Raw genomic sequence first — 21,937 nt, 5'->3', positions numbered from 1 at the left:
CTATGGGGTCCTACCACTTACTAGACGATCACAGTATTTGTTTAATGGCCAATTTTTAATAGTGTATTGTTTTAATTAGGGCTAACAATTTGGACTTAAGTTAGGTAATAAAGGGTGTAATTAATTAAGGGGTAGCGGGGTGTTACAATATCATTGTCACAATTAAACGTAAAATGGTTCGTATCGTCAAATAATATCCTTAATCGTAATACCGTTTAATTAATATACGTTTTAAACAACTATTTTGTCGCGTGTAACGTCTTTTACTTTAGTGGATATGAACCTTCATTAGGACGATAACGAACCTGTTGTTTTCATGTAAAGTTCGGATGCAAACATTAGTGATAATTGCTTCGGTAAGTGAAAGTAATCAACTAAATTTATTGACTTGATAACTTGCGTGCGTAAGATTTTACCACTAACACCATTTCCCATATTGGCCATATTACTTGCTACAACTTAGACAATATTTCACGAACATGGTGTCTCTAAAAATAAACCTACATAAGTAATTGTGCTAGGCGCTTTTCAGTAACACGTTACGATAATGTTTAATTCCATTTGCAGTGTTTAGTTTTTGCTCATTCCAAAAAATATTTTTTGCGTAGTCACAGTTCCATTTACGTTGATAAAATTCTGAACAAGCTTTGAGCGTCGCGCAAAAACTAAATGGCAACTTATATACTCTAATGGTTAGACAAAGGCTTAAGGTTACAGTGGCTAACGTTTCCAGCCATTATGAGCCGAGACCAACCATTCATGGCGCGAATGAGTCTTAATGAAAGGTGCGATACCATTATGAAGGCAATTGTGAGCTCATAAAGGAAATTAAATACAGACAAAAAGTTCGCTAGCCGGTGTAGAAAGCAGGACAAAGAACTGTGTGCGTCTGTGTGGCGCAAGTACGTGCCTTTTAGAGTTGCGGGCTGTTGATAACAAGGTTACAAGTGGTTTTAATTATCAGCGTGGTTTTAACTACCTACCCAAAAAAAATAGGACAGTAGTCGAATTGAGAAAAATAGACCTAAGACATCCATCCATGCTAATGTTATAAATGGAAAAGTGTGTGTGTCTGTTTGTTTGTCCTCCTTTCACGGCAAAACGGAACGACGAATTGACGTGATATTTTCAGTGGACATAGTTGAAGGGATGGAGAGTGACATAGGCTACTTCTTGCCTCTTTCTAACCCCCCTCCCCCCACTTCCCACGAGCAAAGCTGCAGGCAAAAGCTAGTTTATTATAAGTAGTCCGGGATTGACTAAAAAAAAGTCAATTCTTTTTACTTAATGATAATGATATAAATGTCCCTATGTCTATTAAGTGCAGATGTAAAGATAGATTTATCCTGACTGATAACAATATGCAATATGCAAATTAACAAAGCGATCAATATGAATACCTACGTCTGGTTTCTGATACCTTATTTGTAAACGCATATTTTAACCAAGAATTCCTACGGCAAAACGAGGAACAATAATTATTCAGGAAATCACTGCATTACAACGAAACGAACACATACATTTGCTTTGGGGAAATCCAACCTATTTAAACTTCGCCCGTTTGCTACCTTTATTTGTGCTCTGTAAAAAGGGTTCAAACCAAAAAGCTCTGAAACTTTTTTAATGAATTTTAATTTCTCTGCTGCCGGTCGCTTTATTTGCTTTACGATGTCAAGAAATTAATCGTGGTCACCCAAAATACTTACCACCTTATTCATAAAAAACCGGCCAAGAGCGTGTCGGGCCACACTCAGGTAGGGTTCCGTAGTTTCCCGTATTTTTCTCAATAACTACTGAACCTATAAAGTTCAAAATAATTTTCCTAGAAAGTCTTCATAAAGTTCTACTTTTGAGATTTTTTTTATATTTTTTAAACATACAGTTCAAAAGTTTGAGGGGGGGGGGCACACTTTTTAAGGTTCCGTAGTCAACTACCCAAGAACCCTTTTGTTTCGCCATGTCTGTCTGTCCGTCCGTCCGCCCGTCCGCGGATAATCTCAGTAACCGTTAGCACTAGAAAGCTGAAATTTGGTACCAATATGTATATCAATCACGCCAACAAAGTGCAAAAATAAAAAATGGAAAAAAATGTTTTATTAGGGTACCCCCCCTACATGTAAAGTGGGGGCTTATATTTTTTTTCATTTCAACCCCAACATGTGATATATTGTTGGATAGGTATTTAAAAATGAATAAGGGTTTAGTAAGATCGTTTTTTGATAATATTAATATTTTCGGAAATAAACGCTCCTAAAGGAAAAAAAAGTGCGTCCCCCCCTCTAACTTTTGGACCATATTATGTTTAAAAAATATGAAAAAAATCACAAAAGTAGAACTTTATAAAGACTTTCTAGGAAAATTGTTTCGAAGTTGATAGGTTCAGTAGTTTTTGAGAAAAATACGGAAAACTCCGGAACCCTACATTGAGCGTGGCCCAACACGGCTCTTGGCCGGTTTTTTTTCCTTTAGGAGCGATTATTTCCGAAAATATTAATATTATCTAAAAACGATTTTAGCAAACCCCTATTCATTTTTAAATACCTATCCAACAATATATCACACGTTGGGGTTAGAATGAAAAAAAAAAACAGTCCCCACTTTACATGTAGGGGGGGGGGGGGTACCCTAACAAAAAAAATTTTTTCCACTTTTTATCTTTGCACTTTATCGGCGTGATTGATATTCATATTGGTACCAAATTTCATCTTTCTAGTACTAACAGTCCTTGTAGTCCCAGTAGTTCCACAGGTGGTAATTCATCTTCATTACTAAATTCACCTACTTTTGTCAATTTTAAAGCAGTTAATTTGATTATTCAAGGTCAAATTACTTTACCCACTAGTGGATAAAATGCATTTTTACCCGCTGAGTGAGGGGAAAATATAATTCTACAGCACATGTCAGTTCCTTTCACTAGATTCTGATGTAAATTTATATTCAATTAATAATTTTACACAAAGGATTTCATATTTAGATAAAATACGTTATGATGAAAGATACAAAGTTGGTAAATAGGATTGAGGTCTTATGTCTTATTTATCAAATTTGTCTCTTTTGTCAGACAAAAATAAAACTATTATTTTACTCATAAGGAAAAGCATGTCTCATGAAAGTCTTAAATAACCTCAAGAGCTTTGATGAAATAGGTTTCTCTGAGCTCTTGAAAGCTTAGATTTTTTTAAATAGCTTGTAAATATGTAGTAGTGCTTGTAGCTTGTAGAAATATATCATTCTGTTATTTGTTATAACGCGTAATTGGTCTTGCCTGTGCTCTCGAATATAAATATATTATATTCTTTGTGTCGCCTAACAACGAGGTACTACTCGTACATATATTAAATACTGTCTGTCAGAAATACATTAAAATTGACGTAGATATAATCAAGGACAATAATTAATAAATAAATTTCTGTCAGCCGAACATTAGTAATGACATTGTTGATTACAAGGGTTTCAGACAAAGCCAGAGCCGGTACAATAGAATGAGTAATGATCACGACACCAGGTAAAAAGTAATAAGGGGACTCGATGCAAATGGAACAGTAGCGTCCGCGTCGACTTGCCGACAGAGCTGACAAATGATGAAATTGAATAATTATTGTGCAATCAGGGATCACGAAAGTAGTGAATCAGGGACAGAAAATATCATCTATTGCATAAGTTGTGCGTTCTCGATGTTTTAGACAAATTGGACATAGTAAAGCCACACATATTTGTTTGGAGGGAAGGAGGACGCACGCTACTCCGGCCTAGAGTTGGATCGAAACGTCCGACATGTAATTTTCTAAATAAATATGACAGCTGATCGGTGATCACGTTCCATAAAAAATAGTTATATTAGGGGGAGTACGACATCACCTGTATATTTCAGTTTATAGGTACCCATATATCCTTGTTAAAATAGAATTTCTATAGATATGAGAAAATATATATATAAACTGTATTCTTTTTATCTGCAACTAATATGACGCAGTGGAGACTGTATTGTTTCTCATATACCTAAATATTAGCAATGTAGAAAGACATAGAATGATACTATTTCACTAGGTTAGAATTTAAACCAAGTTCTTGCCAAGTCTTGTACAGTATAAAGGGAATTTTGATCAAACTATAATACTAAGAAGCCTTGCAGAGTGCCGACTCCGTTGCAAGAGTGTTCAATTAATTGTTTCATCAAGTTCTAGCAGGCTGTCCACATTGAGTATGCTCTGGAAATTTACCGCAGTGTGTATTTCTGTAAGTACACTAAGTTACAAACCATGTTGCTTTAGTTCTGAATGAGATGCGCTTTGGTATCGCCGATGTGGGATTAGGTAGTACATGTCACCCGGAAGTAGAGATAAACATAGCCCTAGTAATTGAAATAGGCATTAGATTGTCCCAGCCAAGACAGAGGCAGGACAAACTCCTGTTTAATGGCGAGATGACTTTTGCGGACTGCGAACCTGGAACCGCGATAGGCCGTTTCACGCGACCGTGCTTGCCAACCTGGACTCATTTTGTAGCTACTGGTTGGAACAAAGTAAAAAGCTGTGACAAGTAGCAAAATACATTGTAGATCATTGCCCAACAGTTGCGTACAATATATGTATTATGTACCCAATAAAGAGATCACGGATTTCCATTTAAGCTACGATCCTGACAAACCACTTTCGCTTCACATACTTTCATAACGTTTAGTCTACACGCATAACGTTTCTCATAGATATAAAATGACAATTAATTTTTTTAAATACTTTAATATATAACATAATAAAACATTAGGGACATAAAATGATCTTACAATAAAACTAACTATTAAATCTAAAATTAAACTTAAAATAAAATAAAAATTAAATTAAACTAAATAAAACTAAAATTAAACTAAAGTAAATCTAAAAACGGCCCCTGTGGCATAGTACCGAAGACGCTGGCAGCATTTCCTCGCTGGATTGTCAAGCTAATACGCTGAGCGAGGAAGCTGCCAGCTCTTCGGTCGCCGGTGGCGTCTCTTTAGGCCTGATTTAGACAGCGTGCGAACTCGCATGCGATTTTAGTTACATTTCGGGCTGTTGAGGTTAGATTAATTTTGCACAGCCATCAAATACCGCAATGTAATAAAACTCGTATGCGAGTTCTCGCACCATCTAAATGGGGCCTTAGTCTCTTCGATAAGTCCTTGAAGAGACTCAGAGCGCCAGGGCCCCACGGACCAAGGGTCTCGACGCCGAATGGAATAAAAATATATTCGGCGCCGAGACCGCTGTATTTTCCTACCTTTATTTTCTCGGCCGCCTCTGCTGCTGCCGCTGCCCTCACAGAGGTTCGGTGGAGATGAGACGGGGCCAGTGTGTCAACGCAAGTTGCGTCCCAAATTATTTTTTTTAAAACTACTTATTACGTAACCTTTACCAATTTCAAAATTCATACAGACATTTAATATAATATCTAAATAATAATAGTATAGGGTAGGTTAACTTTATTATATTTTTACTTTACTTCATAATTATGTTATTTTTAAATTGTACTTTAGTCATGACTACAAAGCCAAAGCAAATATCACTAAACATGTATTATGAAAACGTAAAAGACAAAGGGTTTAATTAGAAGTCGAGAGCGCACGGTAAACGTGGCACACATTAAAAGTTAACGACACCACAAAGCAGTGTCTGTGTCCAAATTGCTTATTTTGACCGGCAAATATTAATTATGCAGGCGGGAAGCGCTAACGCGCTCTACCCCTGGCCTCTAATGTTTCTGTTTAAAAAATATGAATACAGAGCTACTTGTGGCTTATACGAATATTTAAAAACACTGTATTAGACATGGCAGTATTCGTATTACAGACATAGACGATAAAAGGAATGAAGAGGAGAAATGTTATTTAAAAATACGTTTTTATAAAATTTTCAAAGTTACACTTAATAGCTAGCGTGGGTACTATAATAAGCCCTTTCAGAGACCTCTTCCGAGCCCTGTGTGTGATCATTTATATCAATTTAATATGCAAAACCATGTAGTATAGTTATTTGTTGTATATCCTACAAGGGTGCAAAGTTGTATTTTAACGTCGAGTGTGGAATTGAAAAACGAGCAAGCGAAATGATTATATAGTTGAACCACGAGCGAAGCGAGTGGTTCGAGAACAGAATCCTGAACTTGCGAGTTTTTAAACACACGAGAATTTAAAAATACATTTGCATCCGTGTGTAACACAAAACTTTTCCCCTCACTATAGCACTATATGAAAGTACAACGCAAAAAACGCGTTTATCACTGCTTTAGTAGTTACACAGATGGTAAATCATCTTCATCACTAGATTCACCTACTTTTATCAATTAGCAGAAAATTTTACTATATTATAAAATGCGTTTTAGCCGCTGCGTTTCCAGGCTAGTGAGGGGAAAATAAAATTGTACAATCGATCGGCTGACTTATGCCTGAATCAATCAAATTTTCATCTTAGCTGTTTAAGGAAGAACTTGATCAACAATTTTAATTTAAATAAAGTAAGAAATGCCTCAGATCACATGTAATTGTCGGCCGAGGAAAGCCGAGGTCCACAAACGTGTGATCGGAGGGTTTCTTATTTACTGGCGAATATACACTATTGTTCGATGGAGCCGGGAATCGGTAGCTTCGTTTAGCGCACAAGGCCTACAATTTGACGCCCTCCGGCTGGAGGACAGAAAATGTATATAAATATGCTGTACATTATTGAAAAGATTCTTTTCCCAGGTGACTACAACAAATAGTTAGCATTTGATTATCGTAACAAATATCAGAGTTTGTCAGAAAATGTACTTAGCATGTTTTTATGAAGACATAAATAATATACTTATAATAATAATAAATATATAAATAAATATTATAGGACATTCTTACACAGATTGACTGAGGCCCACAGTAAGCTCAAGAAGGCTTGTGTTGTGGGTACTCAGACAACGATATATGTATATAATATATAAATACTTATACGTAGAAAACATCCATGGCTCAGGAACAAATATCTGTGCTCATCACACAAATAAATGCCCTTACCGGGATTCGAACCCGGGACCGCGGCGCAGCAGGCAGGGTCACTACCGACTGCGCCAGACCGGTCGTCATATAAGATTCTTCGAATCTGAAAACAAGCATTAAAAAGTTGCAAAGCTAGTTTGTGTGACTTATTTTTTAATAGTTTTATTTTCTACTTTAGCAAAACAATTTTAATGGATCCAATATACATAAAAACACGACGCTGGTTGTACTTAAGTTTATCCTTTTTGCATTTATTTTTTGCATTTCTCAGTAGGTAAGCCGTAAGGGTAACTCTGCTTAGTTCTGATTGTACAACCAAAAGTTGAAATTTAAATATCATGCATGGAAAAACGGCACACTTAATTTCAACCAGCGTACTGGGTATTTAAAGTAACATGAGCAAATAACTAAAACACACATGTTACGTTTGTACGAGTATACCTTCGTATTGTACTCCTCAAACAGATACTTTTGCTTAAAGATGATATGAAGATTTTGGTTTATATTTATTCATACTATTTAAATTTTAGCTTTAACATATTTAACTACTAAAACTTTAATAGATGACAAAAATCATCATCATCATCATTTTAGCCAAAAGACGTCCACTGCTGGACATAGAATTCCACATCGATCGATCGTGCGCAGTTCGCATTCAGTAGACTCCCGCGACCTTTGCCAGGTCATCGGAAATTTAAAATAAAGTTATTTTTGCAAGCCAAACTAAACAAAGGATTTTCAGTCTAATGAGTACATACATCGCCTATAGTTTAAGTTATTACTTCTACTAGCTTTTTCCCGCGGCTTCGCTCGCGGTAAATTCGAAAATTGCGGAATGCTCCATACAAACTTCCACGCTACATTTTAGGGAAGTGGGGGGTTAGAAAGGGACAAAGAGTAGCCTATCTCACTCTCCATCCCTTCAACTATCTTCACTTAAAATTCTCGTCAATTCGTCCCTCCGTTTTGCCGTGAAAGACGAACAAACAAACAGACACACACACTTTCCCATTTATAATATTAAAAATATAGTATAGTATGAATTACAGGAGACACCTGAACATATGGAACAGTCCTCTTTGTGTATGTGTACGTTCTGTACGTAGTTAATTCGCCCGCTTCATCTTAATAAGTAAGCGCGGCAATTTTTACTCCGTCCCGGCGTGAACTGGTCCCTCTCAGGAATTTACCAAACAAGAAACTGCAATTTCCCGTGACTAATTCATGGCGGTTATTAATCTTGTTCTTTGTGTCCTATTTTTTGTCCAGTAAAAACTTGGCACTTGTTTTGGTCGACAAGGTATATAAGTGCTCTTTGCCATTACATTAAGTATTTCAATGTATTTTGATAAAAAGTTAACTTTTATTGAATACTAGCTTTTACCCGCGGCTTCGCCCGCGTAATAAAAGTATTCATTAAGATTTTCATTTGGATCCTTAGGTTTCTCTGTAGGTATATTTATCTGCGATTATTTCGATTTTCGATCGCCGCAAGTTGGATACACCAAAAACATCTCAGCAATCAGAAGCACCAAGAAAACCTTATTACAAATCATTTATGGGCATAAAAGATTCATCATTATCACAAAATAAATCAAATGATGTTAAATCAAGTTATTATCAAAGAAAACATTGCCCAGTTTGTAATAAAAATCATGGCATATTTAATTGCGAAACATTTCAAAGTGCAAGACCAGAAAGCAAACGAAGCACTATTGCAAGATTGAATCTATGCAAAAATTGCCTTTATAATCATTACGATAAGGAATGTTTTTCAACGAGTCGATGCCGCACGTGTCATGAACAACATAACACGCTCGTGCATGATGCCTACAGTCAAAAACAAGAGACTTCCGATCCACTTAATAAGCGCAAAACTGTTGCAAGTATTACGCAAGAATGTAGAAAACATAAAGAAGTTTTATTACCTACCGCCCTCATCAAAGTAAAGGCAGTAGATGGAAAGTATCACACTTTGAGGGCATTTATTGATCCTGGAGCACAGATGTCATTGATCACGGAGACTGCGGCTCAACTTCTCCAAATACCCCGGGAAAGCTGTGACGACACTATGTACGGCCTCGGAATTAATGGAAACTCCTGTAACGGCGTTATAAACGTCACTTTGTAATCACTACATTGTGACTTTCAATTTGACGCCGACCTATTTATCATGAATAAACTCAATCTGCCACTGCCGAATCAAACCTTCGTCAAGCCCGATTTGTCATATTTAAGAGGACTACCACTGGCAGATCCGGATTACAACATCAGCCGACAGATTGATATCATATTAGGAACAGAAATCTACGCCAAATTCGTCCAAAATGGAACCATACTAAAAGACGATGACCTCCCCGTAGCCCAGAAAACGAAACTAGGGTATATCATTAACGGAAAGGTCCCATTGCCATCGTAATCAATGCTGCACCATCGTCAACAACATGAGTGATATCTCGCGCTTTTGGAGCATTGAAGACATTAATGAAATATCAAATTTGTCACCAGAAGATCAACATTGTGTAGACTTCTACCGCGAAACTACTTTTCGACAAGAGGACGGAAGATATGTCGTTCGGTTGCCGTTGAAGCCAGAGAAGGAAGACGCGCTTGGATACTCAAAGAACATAGCTATAGCACAGTTCAGGCAACTCGAGATGAAATTTCGAAAGGATCAAAATATCGAAAAGGAGTACAAGAAGTTTATACAAGAATACATTAGTTTAGGCCACATGCGCGAATGTACAGACGAAGTCGACGGGCCACCCAACTCGACACAGGAGTGCTTTTTGCCACATCATTGCGTGAAAAGACCTGAGTCAGCAACTACATCTCATAGGGTGGTCTTCAATGCGTCTGCCAAAACGTCAAATGGGACAAGTTTGAACGACATCATGTACCTACAGCGGACCCAATTTACAACACGACTTATTGTCACTCATCATCAAGTGGAGACAATACAAGGTCGCGTATGTGGCAGACATTGAAAAAATGTTTAGAATGATTGGTATGAACATTCAAGATCAAAAATATCAGAAAATCATATGGAGAGACAATGAACATCAAAGGTTCCGTGAATACGCTCTAACAACAACAACATATGGCACCAAGGCTGCTCCATGGCTAGCTATGATGACTTTAAGACAGCTGGCCAACGACGAACGTCACAACTATCCTCAAGCGGCTAAAGTCGTTGAAGAAAGTTTTTACATGGATGATCTTCTACACGGCTGTCACGATCTCGAATCAGCGAAGAAAATGAAACAAAATTTGATCAATTTATTAAAATCAGGAAGATTTAATCTTCGCAAATGGGCATCAAACACGCCCGAACTACTGCAAGGAGCTAGTAAGACTCAAGATAAGCAAGAAACGTTCGAATTTAAAGATCAAGAAACAACGAAAACGCTGGGTCTACGCTGGCATCCTCAGGAAGATGTATTCAGATTCCAACTAAAAATTGCACCACTCCCAACTCAAACAACAATCACAATGACGAAGAGAGAGTTGCTGTCGAATATAGCACAAGTATTTGACCCTCTGGGATGGCTGTCACCAGTAACCACGAAACTGAAGTTACTGTTTCAAAATTTCATATCAAATGACATCGAATGGAACGATCAAATACCCCAAAATATCAAGAAAGAATGGTTCACAATTTCACAAGACCTCCAAGTTATCAAAGATATCAAAATCCCGCGTTGGCTAAATAGGAACCTACCTGCAAGAATCAAGAAATTGAACTACACGGTTATTGTGACTCATCAACTAAAGCATACGCATGCGCAATCTACTGCCGTGTTATCTCCACCGACGACAAAAAAGCAACGCCGCTGCCGCCGGTACTGATAGCAGCGAAATCAAGACTTGTACCGTCGAAAAAAGCTGTGTCTTTGCCGAGATTAGAATTGTGCTCAGCTCTACTTCTATCAGCCCTCATGGAGAAAGTCAAGCTATCTCTGTCAGAAAACCAAATCAAATTGGTCTGCTGGTCTGACAGTACAGCAGTTTTGGGCTGGCTAAATGGCGAACCTAGCAAGTGGAAGCCATTTATAGCTAACCGAGTTACGAAAATTACAAAAATCATACCACCGACTTGTTGGAACTACGTCAAGTCCGAAGAAAACCCGGCCGACTGCGCTGGTCGCGGAATCACGGCCCAGCAGTTATTAAAACACCCTCTTTGGTGGAATGGACCAAACTGGCTGTCATCATACAGTGAAAATCAAGAAAGGCTCACTCAAACGTTCACTACGGATCAAGAGGTTAAAATATCAAAACAAAGCCACGCGGTAACATGTCAACAAACAGACGGCGATATTATCAATGATTTAATAAGTAAGCATAGCAACATGACTCATTGCACCCGCGTACTCGCCTGGATACTACGAGTGGCTTCGCGGCGTCAGCAAAGCTCGAGTTACCTAACAGCTGACGAGTTAAACACAGCTAAAAATAGAATCATCAAGTACGTGCAAGAAAGAGTTTTCAAATGAAATAATAAATTTGAAAACAAATCAATCAGTGCATTTAAAAAGCAATATTGTGAAATTAAGACCTTTCCTGGATCAAAATGGAATGCTACGCGTTCGAGGACGCCTTCACAACGCACACATCAGCTGGGAAATGAAGCATCCTCTTATCATTCCGCATAGAGGTCGTTTGACCGAGTTGCTTATAGATCAAGCACATAAAGCTACTTTGCACGGAACTGCCAAACTCACTCACTCGAAGCTAAGAGAATCAGTCTGGATCATAGGAGGTAATAGAGCTACAAAAAATCGCCTCCGTCGTTGCATAACATGCCTCAAGCAGAAACCCCCAAAACAATCACAACTCATGGGAGACTTACCTGAGTCGAGATCAAATCCATCAAGGCCGTTTTTTAACACCGGTGTTGACTATACGGGATACGTATCAGTGAAGGCAAGCAAAGGTCGTGGCATCAAAACGACTAAATGGCTACATTGCTGTGTTTGTTTGCATGGCGACAAAGGCAGTGCACTTAGAGCTAGTTTCAGACCTAAGCTCGGAATAATTTCTGGCCGCTCTACGGAGGATGTCCGCCCGGCGTGGAGCACCACGTCACATCTTCAGTGACAATGGCACAAATTTTACTGAAGCCAACAAAGCAATCAGAAGAGAATATGAAGAGATAACTGCTTCGCTTGATGAATCATTCTTCAACGTCATCATCGATGTGAACATCAGCTGGCACTTCAACGCTCCTTCTTGGCCCAGCGCAGGAGGGTTGTGGGAATCAGCGGTGAAGAGTCTCAAACATCATCTTCACCGAGTGCTGGGAGAACAGCATCTAACTTTCGAAGAATTTTCGACTCTATTGGCACAGATAGAAGGTTGTTTAAACGCACGTCCCCTGTGCGCATTGACCGAAGACCCTGACGATTTGGATTACATCACGCCGGCACACTTTTTATCGAGCGGGCCGACTCTCCACATCGTTGAAACAGAAAGGGACGAACGCACTCGGTGGCGCCTAACACAGAAAATAGTCCAAGATATATGGAAGAAATGGCAAACTGAATACCTGTGTCAGTTACAATCACGCTGTAAATGGACACAACTCAAGCCAAACATTGAGATCGGCGACGTCGTAATCATTCACGACGCACACTTACCTGCTGGCAAGTGGGCCCTTGGCAGGGTATCAGAAGTCCACGAAGGAAAGGATGGACTTGTCCGTGTCGCCTCAGTAAAGACAAAAAATTCAATAATCAAAAGGCCCATTATCAAACTGTCTAAACTGCCAGTATCAGAAAACGAATCATCATCATCAACCAAAGAAGTACAGAAAGAAGACACGTTGCCCTCGTCGGTCACGCCCCCAGCAAAACAAACAAAACAAAAGGAAAACAAGATCAAAACTCATCAATTACATCACTATGGCGCTTATGCTGTTTATGTTAATTATATCACCGGCACAATGCAATCATAGCGTGTCACATTTCAAAGAGGGACAAGGCATTTATTTTGATAAAATAACGAACATGAAGCTGGCCCGAGACGAGTGGAAACTTGTAGTTTATTATGACATCAATCCGTACTGGGAAGGATCAGAACTATTTTACAAATACATCAGACATTTGGAAAATATGTGTCACGCCCTCGAAAATAAACAACAGTGCAACATCGTCCTGACTCAACTGCGCCACGCCTTTTCGGAACTAAAATACTAAGACAGCATGCTATTCGGTCAACGCGTCGAGTCCCCACGACAGAGAAGGGCCTTCTTCAACGGCGTCGGTAACGTCGCTCACAGCCTGTTCGGCGTGCTCGATGAACAGTTTGCCGAACAATATCAGAAGGACATCGACCTGACCAGAGCTAATGAGAAACATTTAGCACAATTATGGAGGAATCAAACTTCGGTTATCGAGGCGGAAGCTAACTTACTGAAAAGAGTTGAAACATCAATGCAAAATCAGCACAAAACGTTCAATCAACACATAAACAACGTCGAGAAGAGCCTTAACAAGCAGGCAACTGAAATGCAAGAATCAACCCACATAAATGAAATCACCGTATCATCAATCATCGCTAACGACATACTCATGAACCTGAAGAGCATACAAGACACTTTATTGGACACCATTGCTAACGTAATTTATGGCAAATTTAACGTGCATCTCTTGACACCACAACAGTTGAAAGATGAGCTGAACATCATAGCCGGGCAGATGCCAAAGGATTTGACTCTACCCTGCGAGAACATCAACACAGATCTACCCAAACTATATCAATTAATGAAAGTGCGAACAAGAATGACCCGTCAGTACCTTATCTTCGAAATCAAGATTCCCTTAGTTTTTCAAGATGTGTATGAACTCTTCAGATTAATATCAATCCCACGTCAAGTTGGAAAAATATGATTAAAATACGACCCATAGCAAAGCAAGTGGCTATAAACATAAAAAAAGAATCGTATATGTTGTATGAAACTGTAAATAAATGCTCGCACTACGATTCATATACTCTCATTTGTACGCTACAAGGTCCAATTTATCAACTAAAGTCTGACTCACACCTCTGCATCGCCGATCAAATGTCGAACGAGTGTTCAGCTGACTCTGACACTTGTCGAAACATATGGACGGAACTAAGCACTATGAATACATACCTATACTTTTGTTGTGACGAATGTACTGCGAGAATCATATGCGGACAGGAGGTCAAGGAGCATTTGAACAAGGCAGGAATCATAACCCTTCGAACAGAGTGCGTGTTGAATGGAGACGCCTTTACTATATTTCGAACGAAATCAAAACACAATCAAACGTTGTTAAGTTCGACGTGCCTTCCATCAACAACGTTATAAACTTAACAGTACCAGTCTTGCAAGGCGAATCAACAGCTCTTGAAAACAACGACAAATATTTCAAGGTCATCAGAGATCAAATTGAACATATGAAGAACGAGGGAGCCCTATCAGACAGAATCAACTACCACGACATTCATCATTACACAGTAATCTACGTGGTCATGGGCATTGTCGCAGTGTTAGCAGCGCTGTACGTGCGCCGCTACATTCGTCGAAGGCAACTCGTCGCGCGCCTCACCCCTCCGTTCGCCGCCGCCGCCGCCCCCCGGGAGAGCGGCCGCAGACCAACCTCGATGTCCATCACATCGCGCAGCTCTATCCCATCAGCGACCGAGCACCACCACAATGGACAACTCCCTGAGAGACAAGATCATCGCGTCGCGGCGACTGCGCTTAACTCTACAAACATTTCTATGTTTAGGGGATTTACTTTTATCAAATAATTCCTTGCAACTTAAATTCTATTTCATTTGTTTGATTCTATTTCAATACATTTTGCTGTAATGATCAGATTTATATAAGAATAATGTATGAGATGGCAACCCGTATTCCACATACGTGAATACGTGCTTTACTAAGTAGTTATAAATAGGTGATTAAAATTGCCATCGGTTAAAAGTAATAAATTTAAAATGGCTAGCCGAAAAAAAAGGGCGGCAATAAAAGTAGAAAGCAGGCTGTTTCCCATTCTCGGATTGCTCAATATTTTAGTTAAAAGATATTCTATAGAAATTTAAAAACAAAACCCATTATAAGATTTATTTATGAGTTTACTGGAACAACAGAAAAACCGCTATCGCACAATGCACCGTACGCCAAACCTATAACGTAATCATACTCTAATATGGTATATTATTCCATACAAAGTCTACTCTCCTTGTTAAACTGTTTCCAGGACATCTGGAGCCCATGTGTCAAGGCATTTGACCATGACCGTACCAGTCGTTGCAAAAGGGACAGCGGGGGTTCCGACCACGCCGAAAGAGACAACGTGCACCGCTGCAGTAAGAGAGAGCGAGACAGCGCACCAACCAGAGCCTTGGAAGGGATAAAGTCCCATATTAGAAGAAGCGTTTGCGCAATCCTTATATTATTGTTAATAAAGTTGATATTATCGTAACTAGAACTAAGTTGGTTTAGTAGGGATTTCAGTCAACACAAGGGATGAGAATTGAGGACACTCTGATTTTAGACTCCAAGGAAGACCCAAGTCTTTCCAACTTTGTTACAATTTGTTCCCTGATCATATATATAATTGTATTAATTGTTAAAGATTAATTTAGTAGTTCTTTATAGTAGAAAATAAAGCCAGTGGTTCCGGATCCGGCGATAAACGAGCTAAGTACCTCTTTTATCAAAACAGCGTCTCAAGTTGTATTTTAAGTAACACAACATAAATACTTAATTATCTTTGTCAAGTGCAAGGCAAGTTCAATTCTTGCTTTATAATCTGGATTTATTGTTGGGGCAGGTTCTATAACCTTGTGACGGTTAATTAGTATTTTAAAGTAACTGTATAATGCTTCTTCAGTTTCTTTCAGCCTTGTGTTACATATCTTGTATGACACTTTATTGGTGAATATTAGTGCGAGTTCGAGCCTCGCCACTATGTTAAATATGTTCCATATATATTTGTTGAAACCAGGATTCGAGTTCCTGAGATATCTAATGTACCTAAATACACTTCGTAAAGGATTGAAACGAGACGACCGATATTATATTGTTATATCCTACAGATTAAACAACATGTGCATTTATTATAACTCAAACTGTGTTTAGAGTAAACTGTCTTGGAAATTCTGTTATTACAATTCCTAATGAATTATTGTATTGTTGTATTAACTAGAACATATAGAGGTTATGTAGACATTGTATGTAGACGTTACATTAATAAGGCGAAGTAAGGGTTTTAGCGGGTTTTCCCTTACTTCATGAGCCATTGATTTAATAGATTGTCCCGCAAAGGTATGGGCTATAGGTCGACTTGTATTGTATACACTTTTGTCTTATAATTTATATAAATATTTCAAGTGATAAAGTCCTAAATTGTTTCCCGCAAGTACGTATTTCTGTAGTGTATTCAAGCTTGCATTCATAGATTGTTTGATTAAATTTATATAACGAATGCCTTATAGATTTCTTTGATAGGAACGCCCCATACCGTAATAAATTTGCGATAATATATTTAAATTTTATAAATCGCCATGTGCCTTTCTTTACAACTACCCCATATAGTAGCTCAGACTCCTTAGATTCATCTACATCCTAATCAATCTAATTTATTTAATTCTCTAAAGCCTTCAGCATGGTATTTTAGGTCCCCCAATACCATTACATGTATCAGCATCTTTTATCAATCTCTCATCTCCTGGCCGGGAATATGTACAATGCAAGCATCGCACATTTCTCGCGTCAGCATTAAAATTATTTTTCATCACATTTGCTGTTTAAAGGTATCATTGCGTCTACGTGTACTGAAGCATAATGTACTATTTTATTCCCAAGGGAATAATGGATTTAGTTTTAAAAATTAATACAATCCGTACAATACTTCAGGCAAAGGATGTTTCAATCTGCCAAGGATTTTTATTGCACAACCAAAATTTTACTATTAAGCTATAAAATATATTATACGGTATGAAAAATGCATTTTATTTATGTTTTACAATTATTTCAGTGTGTTTTGCATTTATTTCGTAAAATTTAACTTAGATAAATTGTTATAATTTACAATCTGACAATATGCTCTCTACTCGCGCTTGACCGCGGGCGTACGCGAGGCACCCACCGTTGCCTAGCAACGGAGAGTACAACAGATCAAAATATTTAAAGGAATGGAAAATGAGTACAATTTCGTTTAATTATATTATGATTTATGTGCTTTTTTGAACGTTGCATTTAATTTATATGCAGTATTTTCGTGTTTGTTTTCGTTCAAAAAGTGTTTGTTATCAAAAACAATGGATTTAATATGAATAATCTGATGTAGATCAAGATACACTACTGGTCGCAACGCCGCCGGTTGAAGGTTTTGCTTATGACTGTTTCCTCTGTATTTTTCTCTCAAATGTGATGAAAAACATTGTGTGTAACTCGGGGAGTATGAATATTACTAACTCGAGTCTTTAAATCGCTCCGGCAAGCCGTCGCGATTTAACTTACTCTCGTTAGTAATATTCAACTTCCTCCCCTTGTTGCACAATGTACTATTAATTTCTGTATTTGCGATTACGCCATACATCGATTTATGCATTAGTTTACGTTTATACGTGCTCCTAGCTAGTACTCAATATACCTTGGTTATCAATAAATTTATAACTGTATCAAAATCAGTGTTTCTATCAAGATTACAATCAACCATCAAGAATCATATCATCTAAGGTGTACGGCTCGTACAATAATATTAGTATGGATAATATAATAATACTTATTTAGAACAAATTCGTTTCACCTATCATTAAAAGTATATTTTTATAGTTACACTGTAAAGTAATTTTCTACGGATTCAATTCAATATATCTACCCAGTTTTATATTTTTTTTAAATATAAGGTGTTACCAAATTTAGTCACAGATATTTCTACCGCTGATAGTACTCCGTTGCTGGAGTATATTTCTGTATGAAACATTATCTTAGGTTTTGTTATGTTTTTTAACCGACTTCAAAAAAAGGAAGAGGTTCTCAATTCGACTGAATGTTTTTTTTTTGTATGTATGTTACCTGATATCTCCGAGAATCGTGAACCGATTTTCAAATATTTGTTTTTTAATCGAACGGGTATAACCCCGAGATGGTCCCATTGGCACCAAGTCGGGGTCTGATGATGGGATCTTGGAGAAATCGAGGGAATTCTTCAAATGTTATAGGCACTTGTAATGTTTTTAGTGTATTTTTCAAAGGTACACCAGTATTTACGCCTGATGGTAATAATTTTATGTGGCTGAGCTGATGATGGAAGGGCGACTCCTCAATGGTCAGGAGTTAAAGGATAATTCTTTCACTACTGTACGCATATTCGGACTTATACTTATGATATCAATAGCAACCACTAAATTTAAACCACTAAAATTAAGAAATAAATAAACTTTAAAAATAAACCGCCTTCAAAAATATGCGCATTATTAACACGGAGAAACTAAAAAGCAAAAAATAATAAACCTTTAATTCAGATTTCTTATCGGATTGCAATAATCTAAACATCCAAATTATAAACAAATCAATTAGGTATTTTTGGAGTCGGGGCCAGCCTGCGTATGGTTGGTTGGGGCAAACAGGCAATAGCAAGACGAGGAACAGGGCTGGTACCAACTACAAAAATAATTGATTTGTTTATAATTTGGATGTTTGGATTATTTCAATCCGATAAGAAATCTGAATTCAAAGGTTTATTATTTTTTGCTTTTTAGTTTCTCCGTGTTTTGTAATGCTTATATTTTTGAAGGCGGTTTTATTTTTTTTATTGGAGAAAAGTAAGGAAACAAATTTGCAATGTTAAAACACCCTGTTAGTGTGATCATTTATTAAGAGGATACGATACCGAAGCACGAATTCAAATTTGAGATTTTTAGGTCTTTATCGCCGTCGCGCTGACGGGGGCGGAACCCACAGAGAGGCCCTGTGTGCGTGCGCGCGGCGCACGCACACACCGCGTCCGCGGCCGGCGCAAGTACTTACTCGCGCTCAAGCGCTCTCTATATTTGTCTAGTTTCGGACTTCTGATGCATAATGTTTTGGACTCCGTGAAGATATTAAGTGTACTGATTTGACTAAAATGCAAATTTGTAATGTTTTAAGGAATGGTAGAAACAATTCCTTATCTTATACATAATGTGATTATCTTAAAAGATGATTTCTTTTAAGATAGTCACATTGTTAGCGAAATAAAGTTATTCGGTATGTAAAAAGCTAAAACCTTTTCGATTTCAAAGAGAAGCCATATTATAGGAGTAAGTACGTACAATCAACCAATTAATCTGAATCCTAGGTCATAGGCCAATCTAGACCCTTTCACAGTAAAAGTAAAACTGACTTCTGTAGCAAATAAAGGACGGTGTCAATACGACAGGGTTCTAGAGTGGCCTAGGATTCTACATAATTGGTTGACAGTATCTACCTGCCAAAAATGTATGTGAATCTTATTCTTTTTTTTTGCACATGTTTGACAGAAGTGAAGTGACAGCGTAGGAAAATTTAACTAGGTAACAATTTGGTACCTATTATACTTACCAGATACCGGATTATGTTCCAAGGTAATTAGAACTTTTTAGCAGAATTCTAACAAAAAATCTGCCAAAGCATAAGGACCTTTTTCAGATGGAAAGCTACATATGCATCTTATATTTCTAATTTTCTAGGGTTGTGTATACATATTACCTACCTAGCATTAGAAATACAAGGCTTAGCACAGAACAAGACCAACCATAAAAATTTGCCAGCTAAATTTTAACCTAGGTATCGGTACTTAAACGTATTGATTGATATTTTTATTATTTAAAACTTATTTATACTTACATATCAGCATTTCTGTTACCATAGAATTAAAACGTATATAACACTCATTTCATCTACCAACTAAGGGCATCTGTAATCTACATACAAATAAGGCCCGGTTAAAAGTCTCGAAATGTTATGTACATTTTATAATTAGATAAGTGTAAATGGGTCAAAAAATTGGGTCCATGTGCAATTGTGCATTAAGTAGGTGCACTTTTCCCAAATTGCTGCATGTATGAAATAAGGCCCATCAGTAACTTAACAAAAAATAAGGTATTTACGTACCGAATTAAGCGTAATTGTGTCGCTTAACTTCAAACCTGGATAAATCCATTCTGCTACAAGGTTAATATATATTTTTTATATATTCAATCTTAAAGCAGAATGGATTTAAGTACCCAAGTTTGAAACTAAGCGACACAATTGATAGTATGTATCTAGGAGATATTTTCTTTACAAAATCGTATTATTCAAGAGCGCTATGATAAACGCACGTCGAAATAAAGTAAAATTTACAATATTTACCGATGAGATTGTGCTCTGTGTGTAATGGTAAACATTAATAATATGAAAAGTAATTGTTTCAGTCAGAGCATCTTCACTCGTCAATTTCGTCTTACTCTTTAGTTGTGAAACATGGGTGACAAAGGACGGTCGCCGGAAGGAAAAGAATAAAAATATACGGATACCTATATATATTATAATATTTATCCCGTAGGACAGCAGGTTACTTCAAAGTACTTTAATTAACTACCTAATTTTAATGTTGTCTTCGGTTCCCGTCGTCGTTCGTCGTTCGTCGAATCCCGGTAAGGGTATTTATTTGTGTGATGAGCACAGATATTTGTTCCTGAGTATGTATTTATCTATTTAAGTATGGTTTTGTATTTATCTATGGGATATGGGTTAAATTGTGGCGTAGGCGAGAGGCTGGCAACCTGTCACTGCAATGTCACAGTTTCGTTTTCTTTCAACCCCTTATTTGCCAAGAGTGGCACTGAAGCTTTAGTAGTTTCATGTGTTCTGCCTACCCCTTTATGGAATACAGGCGTGATTGTATGTATGTATGTTATCTATTTAAGTATGTATTATATACATGTTTACATGACATTACAGTAAAACCAATGCGTCACGAAACTTAGATAACAAAAAAGAAAAAAAAAAACAGTAAGTAAGAACATGAAAAAAAAAACAATAAAGTTTAAAACTAAACAATTTATTTGGGCGATGACGATGACGTAACAGCGTGGCTCCGTTGCGTCGTTTGCCCCGGTGTAGGATTCGGCAAGTTGCCCCGGAATCGCCGAAAAACCGCACCTTTCTGCGCCGCTGTTTTAGTCTGCGCTCGCGATGGTGTCCTGCGCTATATCGTCGCCTAGCACCCATAGTACAAGCTTTGCTTAGTTTGGGGCTAAGTTGATCTGTGTAAGGTGTCCCCAATATTTATTTAATTACTTACCATAATCATAATGTAATAAAATGTGCATTTTTTCGTGGTTACCAACATGCATACCAACCATAAAAATGCTTAACTAATTTGCCAGCTAAATTTAAACCTAGGCTATTTAAACGTATAGATACTTTATATACTTTTATTATTTAGATCTTATTTATACTTTTCGGCAAAGCATTTTTGTTACCGCAGAATTAAAACGTTGGTAATACATTTACCTACTAAGGGCATATGTAATGTTGCTTGTGCAAACAAGGCCCGGCTATTAAGTTTCGAAATGTTATGTACATTTTATAACTTGATAAGTGTAAATGGTTCAAAAATTTCGTGCAGTAAGTAAAAAAGTAAAAAATAAGTATTATTAAACAGAAAAACTATGGGTCTTATTTGATGCAGGTATGAAATAAGGCCCATGCCGCCCATGTGTCCACATGTTCACAACCTTCGATACCCAAGAAGTAGCGTTGCGGAAATAGAGATGGATCGGATATAATCTTCAAAGATGAGCTATCATCAGCGCCAGTATTTGAGTGGTGGCCTCAGAGTGGAAGGCGACCCCGCAAACGCCCAGTACTTATGATACACAAGACACATAAACACAATACATTATAATATATATTGCCCCGTAGGACAGCAGGCTACCCCACAC

The 21,937-nt window shown here is 37.6% G+C and overlaps 1 protein-coding gene across 1 annotated transcript; it reads left to right on the top strand.

The window, feature by feature from the left end:
- The first annotated feature begins 12,062 nt into the window (after nt 1–12,062).
- On the top strand, nt 12,063–12,959 carry LOC125224867. Its single transcript, XM_048128369.1, has one exon. The coding sequence runs from the start codon at nt 12,063–12,065 to the stop codon at nt 12,957–12,959; it is 897 nt and encodes a 298-aa protein (XP_047984326.1).
- Nucleotides 12,960–21,937: the final 8,978 nt, after the last annotated feature.

Source organism: Leguminivora glycinivorella, chromosome 1 (genome assembly GCF_023078275.1).
Source record: "Leguminivora glycinivorella isolate SPB_JAAS2020 chromosome 1, LegGlyc_1.1, whole genome shotgun sequence".
NCBI classification, from domain to species: Eukaryota; Metazoa; Arthropoda; class Insecta; order Lepidoptera; family Tortricidae; genus Leguminivora; species Leguminivora glycinivorella.
Note: the sequence above shows the minus strand (reverse complement) of the source record. Positions and strands in the feature narration are given on the sequence as shown.

Excerpts from the sequence above, each read along its gene's own strand:
- LOC125224867 (XM_048128369.1), top strand. The coding sequence starts at position 12,063 with ATGTCCGCCCGGCGTGGAGCACCACGTCACATCTTCAGTGACAATGGC.